Here is a 16,283-nt window from a genome sequence, read left to right as displayed (position 1 = left end):
ATGAAGATACTGTACGCTTTTTAAAGTTGAAGATTTTCTCCATAGGATCTGATGAATTAGAAATAACATTAAAGTATTTAAAGATACAAAAAATTGAAACTATTTGAAATACAAAAAGTTCTTCCCCTCTATTCCTGAAGATGATTTTTTAAATATTTGAATGGTTTAAATAGCTGAATATACGAAGGACTAGAAGAGGGACAAAAAAGTATAATAAGTTTAAATAAAGAAGACAAGAACAATAGTTGGACTGCTGAAGTATTCCAACTAACTACATAAACTACATGTTTTCAAAAGATTCAAAAGAAAGAAATTACATTCCTCGTCAATACAGGTCGATCTGTGTAAATACCACTCTGGATTTATTGTTATTTCTGGAGTGTGTTTGATCGGGAATCAACCCGTGGCTCTTGACATTCATCCTCACTCAACATTTGCAGCTGCTGCATTTGGGAAACTATTAAAACTAATGAATACCATTTAATCAAAATTGTGTTGCTAGGAAACAGCAATAGTCGAAAACCCCTTTAGATCCGACCGGCGTTGCTATTAACGGTAAATACAAAGGAAGTGGAACCGTTTACGGAGTTATGAATCTGTAAATCTGACCATTAGTTTGTGAGGTGAACCTTTCTTTGTTTTTAATTGGGTCATTTCCAGTCACTATGGCAACATGTATCAAACTGAAAGAGAGGCTTCTCAAGGAGCCCCCTAGAAATGCCAACGCCCCCCCCCCCCCCCGAGGACCTTCTGGGACCCCATTTGGGAACCACTTGGTACCAAAAGTGATGTATTGCGAAAGTTGCTGAAAACATTAGAGACCTGTGGTAACAGTGTGTGTGTGTGTGTGTGTGCTTGGATCGACTACCCGGCCTCTCGCAGATGCTCCATGGCAGACAGCATCTCCTCCTCCCTGTCCGATAAAGGAGGCCTGGTGAAACACGAGCAGACAGGAGTATAGACTCGGTTGCATCGGTGTTGATTGCGAAAGGTCTGTCAGAGATGGATCTCCTGAATTCCAATGGTCTCTCCACCCCTCTCTCTCTCCCTCTCTCTCCCTCTCCCTCCCTCTCTCCCTCAGCCTCCAGCAGCTGCGCCTCTCATGCCTTTTTCCTGACGCTGAGCGAAGCCTCCCATACAGATGAGCGCTGGAAGCCACGCGCCTCTTGACGTCGCCACCGACCGGCTGCGGTGCCACTTCGGTTCTTTCCGTCGCACGTATTGCGCAACGTGACCGATGCGGTGACTGAGGCGGTATACGCACGCGTACGAACTGCGTGAATTGCGTTAGAAAAGTGGTGCCGTGGAAAGAAGAAGAAGCTCGAAGAAGAAGCCCGGACTGGACCCCTCCCCTTGTCATTGCCACCGGTGGAGGGGGGAGGGAAGAGAGGAGCGGAGCGCGCGCGCGGGCGTCGCGGGGTTGCAGTCGTTTGATGTGACCGCGGGAGCGCACGAGCCTCACATTGGCGAGCCCGACGACCGCCTTACGCAAGGTGGAGAAGAAGAAAAAAAACCGAACACATTTGACAGTGTGTGCACGCGCCCGCCCTCGCGCGCGTGTGGTTTTTGTTGGGAGGAGGGGGGGTGAAGCATGAGGTTGACGGCTTCGTTTGACAGCGTGCAGTCAACGCGGCAGCTGCATCCGCGGAGCGAGCCGTGACACCACCGCAGCTGGATTCGCGAGGAGAGAGAGAGAGAGAGAGAGGAAAATAGAGGGAGGGAGAGAGAGAGAGAGCTATGTCCGTGGGCACCGAGCCTCTGTCCGCCTGTCGTCGACAGCACCGCTGCGCCCCCTCGGTCCGGCGCCTCGGGGGTCTCCGCTGAAGTCCGGCGCACCTGGAGTCGAGGTTCGCTGTTGGTTTTGAGGCCGAGTTTTCTGCCGCCCACCACCCGCACCTGCTTCATTTTTATTTTTCTTCTTCTTTTTCTCACCCTCCCTCCCCAACCACCACCATCAGCGCCACCTCTCCGCATCCTCCGCGGCGCGTCTCTCCGTGCCGCGAGCGGCGCTTCCGCCTCCAATGGCGAGCGGACATCAACACAGCCGCCGCCGCCTGTTCGCCTGCCGCCTGTTCGCCGCGGCCGCCGCGCATACCTTCGCAGCGACTAAATAAAACACAACCCCCCCCCCCCCCCCCCCCGGAGACTCGGATCGATCTATGCGCCTCTCGCGCGCGCCGCCCCAGAGAGGACTTCTTTGCCACTGAGAGGAGGATATGCAGAGATTAACGTGAAAGAGAGAGAGCGAGAGAGAGAGAGAGATGGATCTAATTATCTGCGTTTTGGGGTTGCTGGCCCTGGTCGTGGAGGGCATCCGTTGCCAAGGAGTTTACGGTGAGTGTGTCTGCACATTTTGCTTCCGCTTAAAAAACACGCACACAAAAAACAACAACACATACGTTAATGGTGACCTTGTAAAACGGTGGCTGCTCGTGCATCCCCCCCCCCCCCCACACCTCTCTTTGGGGGGGGGGGGGGACTCGCAGTGTCCCATGTTGGTATCACCTGGTGCAAATCAGCTTTTTGAATGTAATGACGGACTGAGGGTGATACAGCAGACAACCAAACATGCACCCCCCCCCCCTCCCCCCCCCCCTCTTTCTAGTCCAATCCGTCCCTCACGGCGGTCGGGGAGCAGGCTGCATGGAGGAGGCGGCCTGACTCTGGACCCTGGTCCACTTCTCAGACCGGTCCCCCACGTACATGGGGTGTGTTCATTAGCATTCACATGGTGGACGTGGCACATTTAGTCCTTATGACACACGCACACACACACACACACACACACACACACACACACACACACACACACACGCGCACACACACACACACACGCACACACGCACGTTTTATTCATCTCTGTGTCTGCTTGTGCAACCGGTGACAGAGATGATGTCTCAAATGAATCGTCATCTGAGCGCCGGCGGCGGCTCGGTGAGGAGGGGAATAGTGATTCATGTGCAGTATTGTGGGACGTGGAGGAAGAGGAGGAGGAGGAGGAGGAGGAGGAAGCCTTGAGCCTTGACCTGTCGGATAACAAAGCAGAGGCCGTGTGGCGAGAACGCGAGGTCAAGTCAAGATGTGTGGCGGTGCGTTTCAAAGAAGGTCTTTGTCGCCGTGGTCTCCCTGTGTGTGTGTGTGTGTGGAGAGATGATGTGGCAGTGAAAAGGTTACCGCGAGGGAGTCGCGCTGCCCCACCTGGCCGCCGATGCCCAACGATGGGATTTGATCTGTTCTTCTCTCGCCGGAGGCGGGGGAGGAGGCGGATGACATCGTCATGGCAGCAGCGTGTTGCGTGTTGCGTGTTGCGTGACTCCTCGTACGCGTGCGCTCCTGTTCCACGCGGTTATCCTCACACCTGTTGCCCAGATATCTATGAAGCGCGGCGTACGCTCGCCGATTAGCGTACGCTCATTAGAAGGAATCATATCCCATAATGCTCGACGTGGTGTTGCCATAGAGGTGTGTGTGTGTGTGTGTGTGTGTGTGTGGATTAGAGCAGCAGCAGAAGAGACGGGGGGAGATGGGCAGATGGAATTGTTTGAGCATTTATCTGTCCTTGTGTGTTTTGCATTTTGTGCACCTGACTGTTTGACTCCTCCCCCTCTGACTCCTCCCCCCCCCCCCCCCCATCAATACAGTGCTTCACCTGTTCTACAGCAAGAAGCCTTGAGTCGGTGAGCAGGGTTCATGCACTCCGGCTCCTGCCGCTCACCGCCGAGCGGCCGCCGCGTGTCCTGTGTGATGTCATGAATCACATTTAAAGGGCGCCGGACGTCTGAATGGGAACGCAGGGGCCGGGGTCGAAGGTCAACGTTTATTATTCACAGCGGCAAAACATTAGCATGAGTGTGTGTGTGAGTGTCGGTGCGCCAAAATACACAACGGAGATAGGAAACTTTGAAGTGGGAGAGAGATGCACGTCAGGCTGGAGGGAGGGCCGGAGTCAGAGAATGTAAAGGGAGGGTCTTCTTCTTTTTCTTCTTCTTCTCCTTTTCCTTGTCCTTCTCCTTCTTCTTCTTCTTCTTCTTCTTCTTCTTCTTTCCTTCTACTTATTCTTCGTCTTCTTCGTCCTTTTTTCCTTTTTCCTTCTTCCTTGTTTCTTCTTCTTCTCTTATTATCATCCTCCTCCTTCTCTTATCTTCCTCTTTCTTTTTCTCCACTTTAGTGGAGGTGTCTGACTCATTTTGAGTAAACTCCCTTCTTCTTCGTCTTCGTCTTTGTCTTATTCTTCGTCTTCTTTCTTTTTTCTTATTTCCTTCTTCCCTTTTACTTCCTTCTTCCTTTTTTACTTTTTCCTTCTTCCTTGTTTCTTCTTCTCTTATTATCATCCTCCTCCTTCTTCTCTTATCTTCCTCTTTCTTTTTCTCCATTTCTGACTCATTTTGAGTAAACTCCCTTCTTCTTCTTCTTCTTCTTCTTCTTCTTCTTCTTCTTCTTCTTCTTCTTCTTCTTCTTCTTCTTCTTCTTCTTCTTCTCTCCTCCCACCCAATTCCATCTCTTATATTTTGGCATATGAAAACCCTCAGCGGTCACTTTCCTTTCCCAGATGTTTCCAAATGGACTCAAGAGCAGATGAATGGGACGGCTTTCGCTGGTTAGCTGGGGAAGGGGGGGGGGGGATTTAAAAAAAAACCTTTTTATTTTGTTATCCCCGAGCATCGACAAACATCACCTAAATGGTGGAATGATGATGCGGTCATGAAGTAAACACATAGCGGAGCGTTAAGCGGTGCTGCCGGAGCCGTGAAGGAGGATTGATGAAGGCGAGTCGTCCCTCCGTGACTCCGGGCCGCGGAGGGGGGAAAGAAAAAGAGACGCTACTAAAGTACATCTGCTCCTCTCTTTACTTTATCTCCTCTCTTTCTTTTACCACCCTCCTTCCACCTTTATTCATCACACACACACACACACACACACACACACACACACACACACACACACACACACACACACACACACACACACACACACACACACACACACACACACACACACACACACACACACACACACACAGCTCCAACCTGCTAAATATTCTCAATTTCTCAATTATTTGTAACGTTGCCGACAACCGAGCTGCCCTAAATAATAACGTTGAGCGTCTACGATGGAGCGCGACACTTCTGACAGCGTGGACGTGTGTCGTCCCCCCCCCACACCCCCACCACCCACCAGCCGGTTACCTAATCCGGAGATGTCCCGCCTTCAGTATGTTCCCCTTTGCATCAAAGTCAGTCGGCGACAAACCTCCGTGGGAAGTGCACACGCCCCTCATCTCGTTTTTTTTGTGGGTGTGTTATAAGAAGAAGAAAAAAGCTCCTCTCTTTCTCCCATCCCACTTCTCTCCCTCTCTCTCTCTCTCTCTCCCTCCGTCTCTCACTCCCTCTCGTTTGCATTGAAGTCCAAGCAATTGCTGAGCCCCGGTTCAGTCGCTCTGGCTTCTAAGCTATGCAAATTCATTCCGCCAGTGAAACTAAAGCCGTCTTTGTTGGTTCTCAGAGGCCTCCTCCACAGAGTCATTCATCATTCCCTTGGATCAGGACCCTCACATTTCCCACCGTAATGAGACCACGGATAACTCCATCTCTTCTCCTTTCCTCTACCTCCCTTTGCTCTCTTTCCTCTCTCCTTTGCCTCTCTCTTTCTCCATCCACCATTTGCACTCTGACTCCAGCTGATGCTCACTGCTCACCGGATAACCGTTCACAGTTCTAATTTAACACAATGTGATTACGGCGATCGGCTTAATTCTGGAAAATGAACATCGGGTTTGCTCAAAGGTCGAATTTAAGGGTACCACACCAAACGAGTAGAGGCGTTTTGAGGTTGTTTTAATGGTGGAATTTAGGGCTTTCCTGATGTTTAGTCACCAGTCAACTGCGGTTCCTACATTACCCATAATGCTGCAGCTGCTAATAGCGTCGTTTAATTTGACCCTAACTGCGTCTTTCAAACTACATTCTCATTTCTCCGTTAAGTCAAATCACCGCGACATCATCAATGTTTTTTATTTATTTATTTCAACCTTTATTTAACCGTTGAGATTAAAAATGTCTTTTTCGAGGGTGAGACATGAAACACGTAGTTACAAATAAAAAACACAGAACAAGACGAGTGAAAAGAAACTAAAAGTTAAGAGACGGTTACATAACCTAGTTAATTTAAGACACCGTGACATTTTTGGGAACCTGACTCTTTAATTTTTATATTTAAAAGCAGAGAGTGGTTATCAGTTCTTTGAGTTTTTAATTATTCGAAAATGTGGGTAAATTTTTCGAGACGTTACAGACTACACCAAATTATTTATTTTTTAATGGTAGAATTTATGCAACAGAGGCGAGACTTTCCTGATATTCAGTGGATCCTACATTGCCCATAATGCAGCAAATAGCATCATTTAATTTGACCTTAACCGCCACGTCTTTCAAACTCAAAGTCAAATGACATCATCAGAGTTAATTTCTCGAGACGATAAAGAGCTCCTCCGGAAACCACCGGAACAATTCTTATTTCAACTATTCCTCCGAGTGAAGTGGCCTTTCAGGTTGGAGCTCCGTGACTTCCTGGCTCGCGGTGGAGCGGCGGTCCAGGGTTTACGCGGGGTGAGGCTCTCCACTGGGAAGGGTGCCACTCCCAGTTCTGCCCTCTCTCTGCCCCCCTTTAACTACCGGGGGAGGGGGAGGTGTGTGTGTGTGTGGGGGGGGGGGGGGGTGTTTGAGTTTGGCAGGAGGAAGGAAAATGGAGCCGTGGGCTTCGCGGTTGGAAGCGGTTGATTTCTTTAACGGCATTATCAAAAAGATAATGTTCTTAAAATGCAAGAAAGACAAGTAATCTCATTCCAGGTTTTCTTATAGTTCACAAGCACTGACTGTTTGTGATCCGAATATATATATATATATATACATATACATATACAGGACTGTCTCAGAAAATTAGAATATTGTGATAAAGTTCTTTATTTTCTGTAATGCAATTAAAAAAACAAAAATGTCATGCATTCTGGATTCATTACAAATCAACTGAAATATTGCAAGCCTTTTATTCTTTTAATATTGCTGATTATGGTTTACAGCTTAAGAAAACTCTAAAATCCTATCTCATAAAATTTGAATATTTCCTCAGACCAAGTTAAAAAAAAGATTTATAACAGCAAAACAAAATCAAACATTTGAAAATGTCCATTAATGCACTCAGTACTTGGTTGGGAATCCTTTTGCACGGATTACTGCATCAATGCGGCGTGGCATGGAGGCAATCAGCCTGTGGCATTGCTGAGGGTTTATGGATGCCCAGGATGCTTCAATAGCGGCCTTTAGCTCATTTGCATTGTTGGGTCTGGTGTCTTTCAGCTTCTTCTTCATAATACCCCACAAATTCTCTATGGGGTTCAGGTCAGGGAATTGGCAGGCCAATCGAGGACAGTAATGCCATGGTCAGTACACCAGTTACTGGTGGTTTTGGCACTGTGGGCAGGTGCCAGATCATGCTGGAAAATGAAATCCTCATCTCCATAGAGCTTTTCAGCAGACGGAAGCATGTAGTGCTCTAAAATCTCTTGGTACACAGCTGCATTTACTCTGGACTTGATGAAACACAGTGGACCAACACCAGCAGCTGACATGGCTCCCCAAACCATCACTGACTGTGGGAACTTCACACTGGATTTCAAGCAACTTGGATTTTGCTGTTAAGGCTGCGGTCATCTCTCTTGGTTGTGCAGCGTTTCCTGCCACATTTCCCCCTTCCAACAGACTTTTTGTGGATGTGCTTTGAAACTGCACTCTGTGAACAGCTTGCTCTTTGAGAAACTTCTTTTTGTGTCTTACCCTCCTGATGGAGGGTGTCAATGATGGTCCTCTGGACAGCAGTCAGATCAGCAGTCTTCCCCATACTTGTGATTTAGTTTACTGAACCAAGCTGAGTGTTTTTCTGTTACGGCCTAGAGATACTGGACCCCAAAGCAAAAGACTTAGAGAGATGATCACAAGCAAAAAGTTTATTCTTAGATAAGCAGAGGCAAAGAAAAAAGGCAGTGGAGGCAGGAAGCTGGCTGGCATGGAGACGTCAGAGACAGGAGGCAAAAACCCAGGATAGCAGCGAGACACACCGTAGGGTCGAACACAAGGAATTATCTGGCAGGGAAGTGGCAAGAGGACTAGGCCTTTATACACAGGTGATTAGGTGAGTGGAAACAGGTGTGCCTCGCTTGCTGCTGGGAGGAGCCAGCCAACTCCCTGTCACACACCAGGCCTGCAGAGGAAAACAGAGAAGGGAGGAGGAGACAGAAGAAAAACACAAAAAGGCACACAACAAAACCATAACTAAACTGAATCATCACAGTACCCCCCCCTCAACGGACGCCTCCTGGCGTCCTACCAGGCTTGAAATGCTTTGAGAGGCTGATAAAGGACTACATCTGCGCCTTCCTCCCTTCCTCCATGGACCCGCTGCAGTTTGCTTATCGCCCAAACAGATCCACGGATGATGCTGTCTCCCAGGTACTGCACACCACACTCTCTCATCTGGACAGCCAGAGGGGGGGCTATGTGAGACTGCTGTTCATTGATTATAGTTCAGCTTTCAACACCATAGTCCCCTCCAGACTGGCCGGCAAGCTGACTGAGCTGGGACTGAACACCCCCCTGTGTGCTTGGATCCTGGACTTCCTGACCGCCAGGCCACAGGTGGTCAGGGTGGGCAGACACACCTCCAAATCCCTCACCCTGAACACAGGATCCCCAGGGTTGCGTCCTCAGCCCCCTACTGTACTCCCTGTACACACATGACTGTGGCCAGGTTCAGCTCCAACACCATCATCAAGTTTGCGGATGACACAGTGGTGGTGGGCCTGATCTCCGACAACGACGAGAAGGCCTACCTGGAGGAAGTTGCTGATCTGTCACTCTGGTGCCAGGACAACAGCCTCATCATGAATGTCACCAAAACTAAGGAGCTGATTGTGGACTTTAGGAGGGCACAACAACAGAGGACGTACTCACCACTGGGGATTAACGGGACTACTGTGGAGAGGGTGAGCGGGTATAAATACCTGGGAGTCCACATCACCGAGGATCTGACATGGTCAACAAACACAGACACTCTGGTGAGAAAGGCAAGGCAGCGCCTCTACCACCTCAGGCAGCTGAGGAAATTTAAAGTTTCCCAGAGGATCCTTCAGTCCTTCTACTCTGGAGCTGTAGAGGCGTCCTGACAGGAAGCATCACAGCCTGGTTTGGCAACTGCTCCGCTCAGGACAGGAAGGCTCTGCAGAGAGTAGTGCGTTCGGCTGAGCGCACTATTGGAACTACACTCCCACCCTGCAGGACTTGTACACCAGGAGGTGCAGAACCAGAGCCGGCAGGATCATGAAGGATCCTCACCACCCCAACAACAGACTGTTTCAGCTGCTGCGGTCAGGCAGGCGCCTCCGTAGTCACGCTGCAAGAACAGAGAGACTGAGACGGAGTTTCTTTCCTCAGGCCATCAGGATTGTGAACTCCGACCTCACCAGGACCCCCACATAGACCCACACAACTGCCCCTCTTAGGCACACACACACACACACACACACACACACACACTTACTGTAAATATTGTGTTGTTTTTTATTTGTAAATAGTGTGTACTTGTTGCCCTTGCACATTCCTGCTGAGCATTGCCACTTTCATTTCACTGCACACCCTGTGTGTGTATGTGACAAATAAAACATCTTGAATCTTGAATCTTGAAACCTAATATAAAAGTCCCTAAGGAGATCAGGGTCCAAAATAAGGGAGCGGGAGATCCACGAACGCTCCTCTAGCCCGTATCCCTCCCAATCCACCAAGTACTGGAACCCCCGGCCTCGCCTACGCACATCCAACAACCGCTGGACGGTGAAAGCAGGGTGATTGTCAATAATCCGGGGGGGAGGAGGGGGCTCGGCCGGAGGACTCAGAGGACTGGAGGAAACTGGTTTGAGCAGTGAAACATGGAATGATGGGTGGACCTTCAAGCCAGCAGGCAGCTTGAGCCTAACCACAGCGGGATTAATAATCCGTTCAATCACAAACGGCCCAATGTACCTGGGTGCCAGTTTGCGGGACTCAGTCTGGAGTGGAAGATCACGGGAGGACAACCAGACCTTCTGGCCGGGCTGGTAGTCCGGGGCTGGAGTGCGATGGCGGTCTGCAAGTCTTTGGTTGCGAGCAGCAGTGCGAGTGAGAGCTGCCCGGGCTTCCTGCCAGACTCTGCGGGCACGCCGAAGATGCCCCTGCACTGAGGGAACTGCCACATCCCTCTCCTGGGTGGGGAAGAGAGGGGGTTGGAACCCAACAGAAGCCATGAATGGAGACATACCTGTGGCGGAGCAAACCAGGGAGTTGTGGGCATATTCAACCCAAGGCAGGTGGGAGGCCCAGGAGACTGGATGGCGAGAAGAGACACAGCGAAGGGCTGCCTCCAGGTCCTGATTAGCACGCTCAGTCTGGCCATTGGTCTGCGGGTGGTAACCTGATGACAGACTGGCCGACGCCCCCAACGCCTGGCAAAAAGCCTTCCAAACTCGAGAGGCAAATTGCGGACCCCTGTCTGAAACAATGTCCTGAGGAATGCCATGCAATCTAAAAACATGCTGGGTGACTAGTGTAGCAGTCTCCAGAGCAGAAGGTAATTTAGGCAGGGGAATGAAATGTGCGGCCTTGGAAAAGCGGTCAACAATAGTCAGGATAACTGTATTACCCTCCGATGGGGGAAGACCCGTCACGAAGTCCATGGCGATGTGAGACCAAGGCCGATGAGGAATGGGAAGAGGGCGGAGAAGGCCAGCAGGGGCGCGGTGGGATGCCTTACTGCGGGCGCAGACGGAGCAGGCGGCGACATACTCCTTGGTGTCAGAGGACATGGAGGGCCACCAGAAGCGTTGCTGGAGGAGGCCTAGAGTCCGAAGTGCTCCTGGATGGCAAGCTATCTTAGCATCATGTCCCCACTGGAGCACTGAAGATCTGGCATGCGGTGGAACGAACATCCGATCCGGTGGACAATCCTCAGGAGCTGGATGGTCCTCTTGTGCCTCCTGGACCACCCTCTCAACTTCCCACCTGGCTGCTCCCACCACACAGGAGGATGGCAGAATGGTCCCCACGGAGGACTCCTCAACCGGAGGAGCGAACTGACGTGACAGGGCATCCGCCTTGACGTTCCGTGAGCCTGGCCGATAGGTGAGGGTGAAGCTGAACCGGCCCAGAAAAAGCGCCCACCGAGCCTGGCGAGAGTTGAGCCTACGAGCAGAACGGAGATACGATAAGTTTCTGTGGTCAGTCCATACCACAAACGGGTGAGTCGTGCCCTCTAGCCAGTGCCTCCATTCCTGTAGAGCTAAGACTACTGCCAGCAGCTCCCGGTTGCCCACATCATAGTTCCCTTCTGCCGGGGAGAGCCGGCGGGAAAAGAAGGCGCAGGGATGCAACTTCTGGTCGGAGGCTGAGCGCTGGGAGAGGACTGCCCCGACACCAGTGTCGGAGGCATCCACTTCGACTACGAAAGGAGCTGAAGAATCAGGATGAGACAACACAGGAGCAGAGGAAAACAAACACTTCAACCTAGCAAAAGCAGCCTCAGCTGCAGATGACCACACAAAGGGAACTTTAACTGAGGTGAGCTTGGTGAGTGGGGCGGCTGCTCGACTATAGTCACGAATAAACCTGCGGTAAAAATTGGCAAAACCAAGGAACCTTTGGAGTTGCTTTCTCGTTGTAGGAGTGGGCCATTCGGCCACTGCCATGACTTTGGCAGGGTCGGCTCTGACCTGCCCCTTCTCGACCACAAAACCCAGGAATGAAACAGAGGAAACATGAAATGCACACTTCTCAGCCTTCACATAAAGTCTGTTTTCTAGCAGTCTCTGCAGCACCAACCTTGTGTGTTGGACATGTTCTTGGGGGTCACGAGAGAAAATGAGGATATCATCAAGATAAACAAAGACAAATCTGTTAAGCATATCACGAAGGACATCATTAATGAGTGCCTGAAACACAGCAGGGGCGTTAGTTAACCCAAAAGGCATAACAAGATACTCAAAATGTCCCAGGGGAGTCTTAAATGCAGTCTTCCACTCGTCTCCCTCCCTTATCCTTACTAGGTGGTAGGCATTTCGGAGGTCCAACTTTGAGAAGATGGTGGCTTGATGGAAGCAACCAAAAGCTGAATCTATGAGCGGGAGAGGATATTTATTCTTCACTGATGTCATTCAAGCCCCTGAAATCAATACAGGGGCGTAGAGTCTTATCCTTCTTGGCAAAAAAAAAAAACCCTGCCCCCAATGGAGAGCGAGAAGGGTGAATGAGACCAGTAGCAACAGAGTCAGTGATATAAGTCTCCATGGCCTCCCTTTCAGGCCTGGAGATATTATATAGTCTGCTCGAAGGCAAGGGAGCACCGGGGAGCAAGTCAATGCCACAGTCATAAGGTCGGTGAGGTGGTAGAGACAGGGCACGATCCTTGCTGAAAACCTCCTGGAGGTCATGATACTCCGAGGGAACTGACGTGAGGTCAACAGGCTTAGGGGGAACAGGTTTGGAAGTAACAGTGGTGGGTATGGCAGAGTGCAAACAGTGAGAGTGGCAGAACAAACTCCAATTGATGATGGATAAGGTGGTCCAGTCTATGTGTGGGTTGTGGAGTTTAAGCCAGGAGACCTAACACAAGCGGAGCAAGGGTGAGGAATGAGATAAAGGAAATGGTCTCATGATGATTACCTGAGAGTAACAGTGACACTGGGGCAGTACGGTGAGTTACACGGGCTAGAAGTCTACCATCAAGAGAAAAAATGTCCTTGGGCTCGGGAAGGGGTTCTGAGGGAAGATTTGACTGGAGAACAACATCAGAGTCAATAAAGTTCTCGTCAGCCCTGAATCTACTAAGACTTGGAGGAAGGAAACTTGTGCACAGGAAACAGTACCCTTTAACTGGAGGCGATTAACGAGGGCAGGGGAGACGGATGTATGGCTCACCAGCGCCCCTCCCCTGGCTGATGAGCTTGCTCTTTTGGCAGGACGGAACAGTTGGCTCGAATGTGGCCAGCCTGGCCACAGTATATGCAGAGCTTCTGGAGGAAGCGGCGTTCACGTTCGGCAGGTGAGAGCCTCATTCTCCCAAGCTGCATAGGCTCCTCTGGGCTTAGAGATGAGGAGGCTGATGGAAGTGGGTCCCGGTAGGGAAAAGGCTCCAGGCATGGGTTAGGAGGTGCAGACTGTCCAGGGAAAAGGGGGGAGGGAATCTCTGCTTGCCTGTTCTCTCCCTACGCCTCTCACGAAGGCGATTATCTAAGCGAATGGCTAAAGAGATTAATTCCTCAAGGGACGAGGTCTCATCTCGAGCAGCTAGCTCGTCCTTTAACTCCTCGTTTAATCCACGGGAAAAAACTGTCTGTAGAGCCGCCTCACCCCACCCGCTCTCTGCTGCAAGAATGCGGAAATCAATGGAGTATGTAGAGACTGACTCTGAACCCTGATGTAAAGAAAGGAGTCGATTACCGGCCTCCTTACCCTGAAGCGGGTGGTCAAAACGTTAAGCATTTCGGTCTCAAACACAGGAAAGGAGTTATAGATAGCTGGATTACCCTTGGCTATGACCACCGCCCATGCAGACGCTTTACCCGATAACAAACTCATAACGAAAGCTATCCTAGTTCTGTCAGAGGAGTAAGTTAAAGGCTGCTGATCAAAGACTAGGGAGCACTGGTGAAGAAACTGACTGCATGTCCCTGAATCACCTGAATACCTCACAGGGGTGGGGATGAATGGTTCACAGGGTTGGCTGGGATGAATGACTTGAATATCTGGAGCTGGAGGCGGTGAAGCAGGAGCTGGAGCCGTCAGAACGTTGAGCTGGGTGGAAAACTGGGTCAGGCGGCTGCTGAGCTGAGTTACACCGGCATCAAGGTTCTGGAGGGATTCCATGATTCCTTGCAGAGCTCGTTCGTGCTGCCCCACACGAGCTCCTTGTGAGGAAAGAGCCTGCTTAATTCTCTCAGTCTCTGCGGGGTCCATACTGTGGCCAGATAATTCTGTTACGGCCTAGAGATACTGGACACCAAAGCAAAAGACTTAGAGAGATGATCACAAGCAAAAAGTTTATTCTTAGATAAGCAGAGGCAAAGAAAAAAGGCAGTGGAGGCAGGAAGCTGGCTGGCATGGAGACGTCAGAGACAGGAGGCAAAAACCCAGGATAGCAGCGAGACACACCGTAGGGTCGAACACAAGGAATTATCTGGCAGGGAAGTGGCAAGAGGACTAGGCCTTTATACACAGGTGATTAGGTGAGTGGAAACAGGTGTGCCTCGCTTGCTGCTGGGAGGAGCCAGCCAACTCCCTGTCACACACCAGGCCTGCAGAGGAAAACAGAGAAGGGAGGAGGAGACAGAAGAAAAACACAAAAAGGCACACAACAAAACCATAACTAAACTGAATCATCACATTTTCAAGGCTCAGGAAACCCTTGCAGGTGTTTCGAGTTAATTAGACGATTCAAGTGATTTGTTTAATACCCTACTAGTATACTTTTTCATGATATTCTAATATTTAGAGATAGGATATTTGAGTTTTCTTAAGCTGTAAACCATAATCAGCAATATTAAAAGAATAAAAGGCTTGCAATATTTCAGTTGATTTGTAATGAATCCAGAATGCATGACATTTTTGTTTTTTTAATTGCATTACAGAAAATAAAGAACTTTATCACAATATTCTAATTTTCTGAGACAGTCCTGTATATATACATATATATACGTATATATGTATATATATATACACATTTACATATATATATATGTATATATACACATATATATATATGTATATATATATACATATACTGTATATACATATATATATGTATATATATATACATATACTGTATATACATATATACATATATACATATATATATATATGCACTGCATAGGCTCCTCTGCACACATCACGAACAGCATGTACTACTTTTTCCTCCTTGTGCTGTGAGGAATTGGATGAGTTCAGGAACACAATTTACCGTTGGATCATTCAAGGCCAAATCCCCTCCGTGGGACCAAAGAAGCTTATTGTAACCTGGCTGGCTGCTTCAACTGTTAAGCCCACATCCCCGAACCCTGAGCCACTCGCCCCGCTCTGGACAGAAAGCCGCCGCTAATGACCACGTAATCATTCGTGCGTGGAGTCCCGTCTACACCGCCCGCGTGAACCCTGGTTATTTAGAATAAAAAGCTATTCTGGACTTTTAAATAAGTCTAGTAGCAACCGATATATCCCCCCCCCCCCCTCTGTCTTCCGGCAGGTTGACGAAGTGGCCGTTAATCATGTGGGTCATTAAAAACACAATTTAAATCTTAAATGTCAACCCGCTGAAATCACCTCGCACGGCGGCAAAGAATTTTATCTGCCGTGATTTCATTTAATGCGATAGTGTTAATTTCCTCATGTTGCCGGACACGCGCGGTCCAAACTAAATTAATTAAAAGCTACAACAATATTGCTTCAGATAAAAGCTCCCGCTTCACAGTGGCATGTTTCTACGGCAACCCAGAAGGGACAAACCGATAGCGATTTCACAGGGAATGTTCCAATTGGTTGATATCAGCATCCTCCACGCTGTGCCACCAAATCTTAAACACTGTCCCTTTAAGAAGCCCAAATGGCCAACACCATTGTGCCGCCAAATCCTAAACGCTGTCCCTTTAAGAAGCCCAAATGGCCAACGCTATTGTGCCGCCAAATCCTAAACACTGTCCCTTTAAGAAGCCCAAATGGCCAACGCCATTGTGCCACCAAATCCTAAACTCTGTCCCTTTAAGAAGCCCAAATGGCCAACGCCATTGTGCCGCCAAATCCTAAACACTGTCCCTTTAAGAAGCCCAAATGGCCAACGCCATTGTGCCGCCAAATCCTAAACGCTGTCCCTTTAAGAAGCCCAAATGGCCAATGCTATTGTGCCGCCAAATCCTAAACTCTGTCCCTTTAAGAAGCCCAAATGGCCAAAGCCATTGTGCCGCCAAATCCTAAACGCTGTCCCTTTAAGAAGCCCAAATGGCCAACGCCATTGTGCCACCAAATCCTAAACTCTGTCCCTTTAAGAAGCCCAAATGGCCAAAGCCATTGTGCCGCTAAATCCTAAACTCTGTCCCTTTCAGAAGCCCAAATGGCCAACGCCATTGTGCCACCAAATCCTAAACTCTGTCCCTTTAAGAAATTGTGCCACCAAATCCTAAACTCTGTCCCTTTAAGAAGCCCAAATGGCCAACGCCATTG

General features: G+C 49.4%; 1 protein-coding gene across 2 annotated transcripts in view; it reads left to right on the top strand.

Moving 5' to 3' along the window:
- Positions 1 to 2,173: 2,173 nt before the first annotated feature.
- The window catches only part of LOC130202345 (MAM domain-containing glycosylphosphatidylinositol anchor protein 2-like), a 181,589-nt gene continuing 167,479 nt past the window's right edge, over positions 2,174 to 16,283 (top strand). For both annotated transcript variants that reach the window (XR_008833335.1, XM_056427817.1), the window contains exon 1: positions 2,174 to 2,334. Coding sequence is in view for 1 of the 2 variants with exons in the window: in XM_056427817.1 (XP_056283792.1) it covers positions 2,262 to 2,334 (73 nt within the window). In the remaining variant the exon portion in view is untranslated. The remainder of the gene's footprint in view (positions 2,335 to 16,283) is intronic.

This window comes from Pseudoliparis swirei, chromosome 12, assembly GCF_029220125.1.
Source record: "Pseudoliparis swirei isolate HS2019 ecotype Mariana Trench chromosome 12, NWPU_hadal_v1, whole genome shotgun sequence".
NCBI lineage: Eukaryota > Metazoa > Chordata > Actinopteri > Perciformes > Liparidae > Pseudoliparis > Pseudoliparis swirei.
Note: the sequence above shows the minus strand (reverse complement) of the source record. Positions and strands in the feature narration are given on the sequence as shown.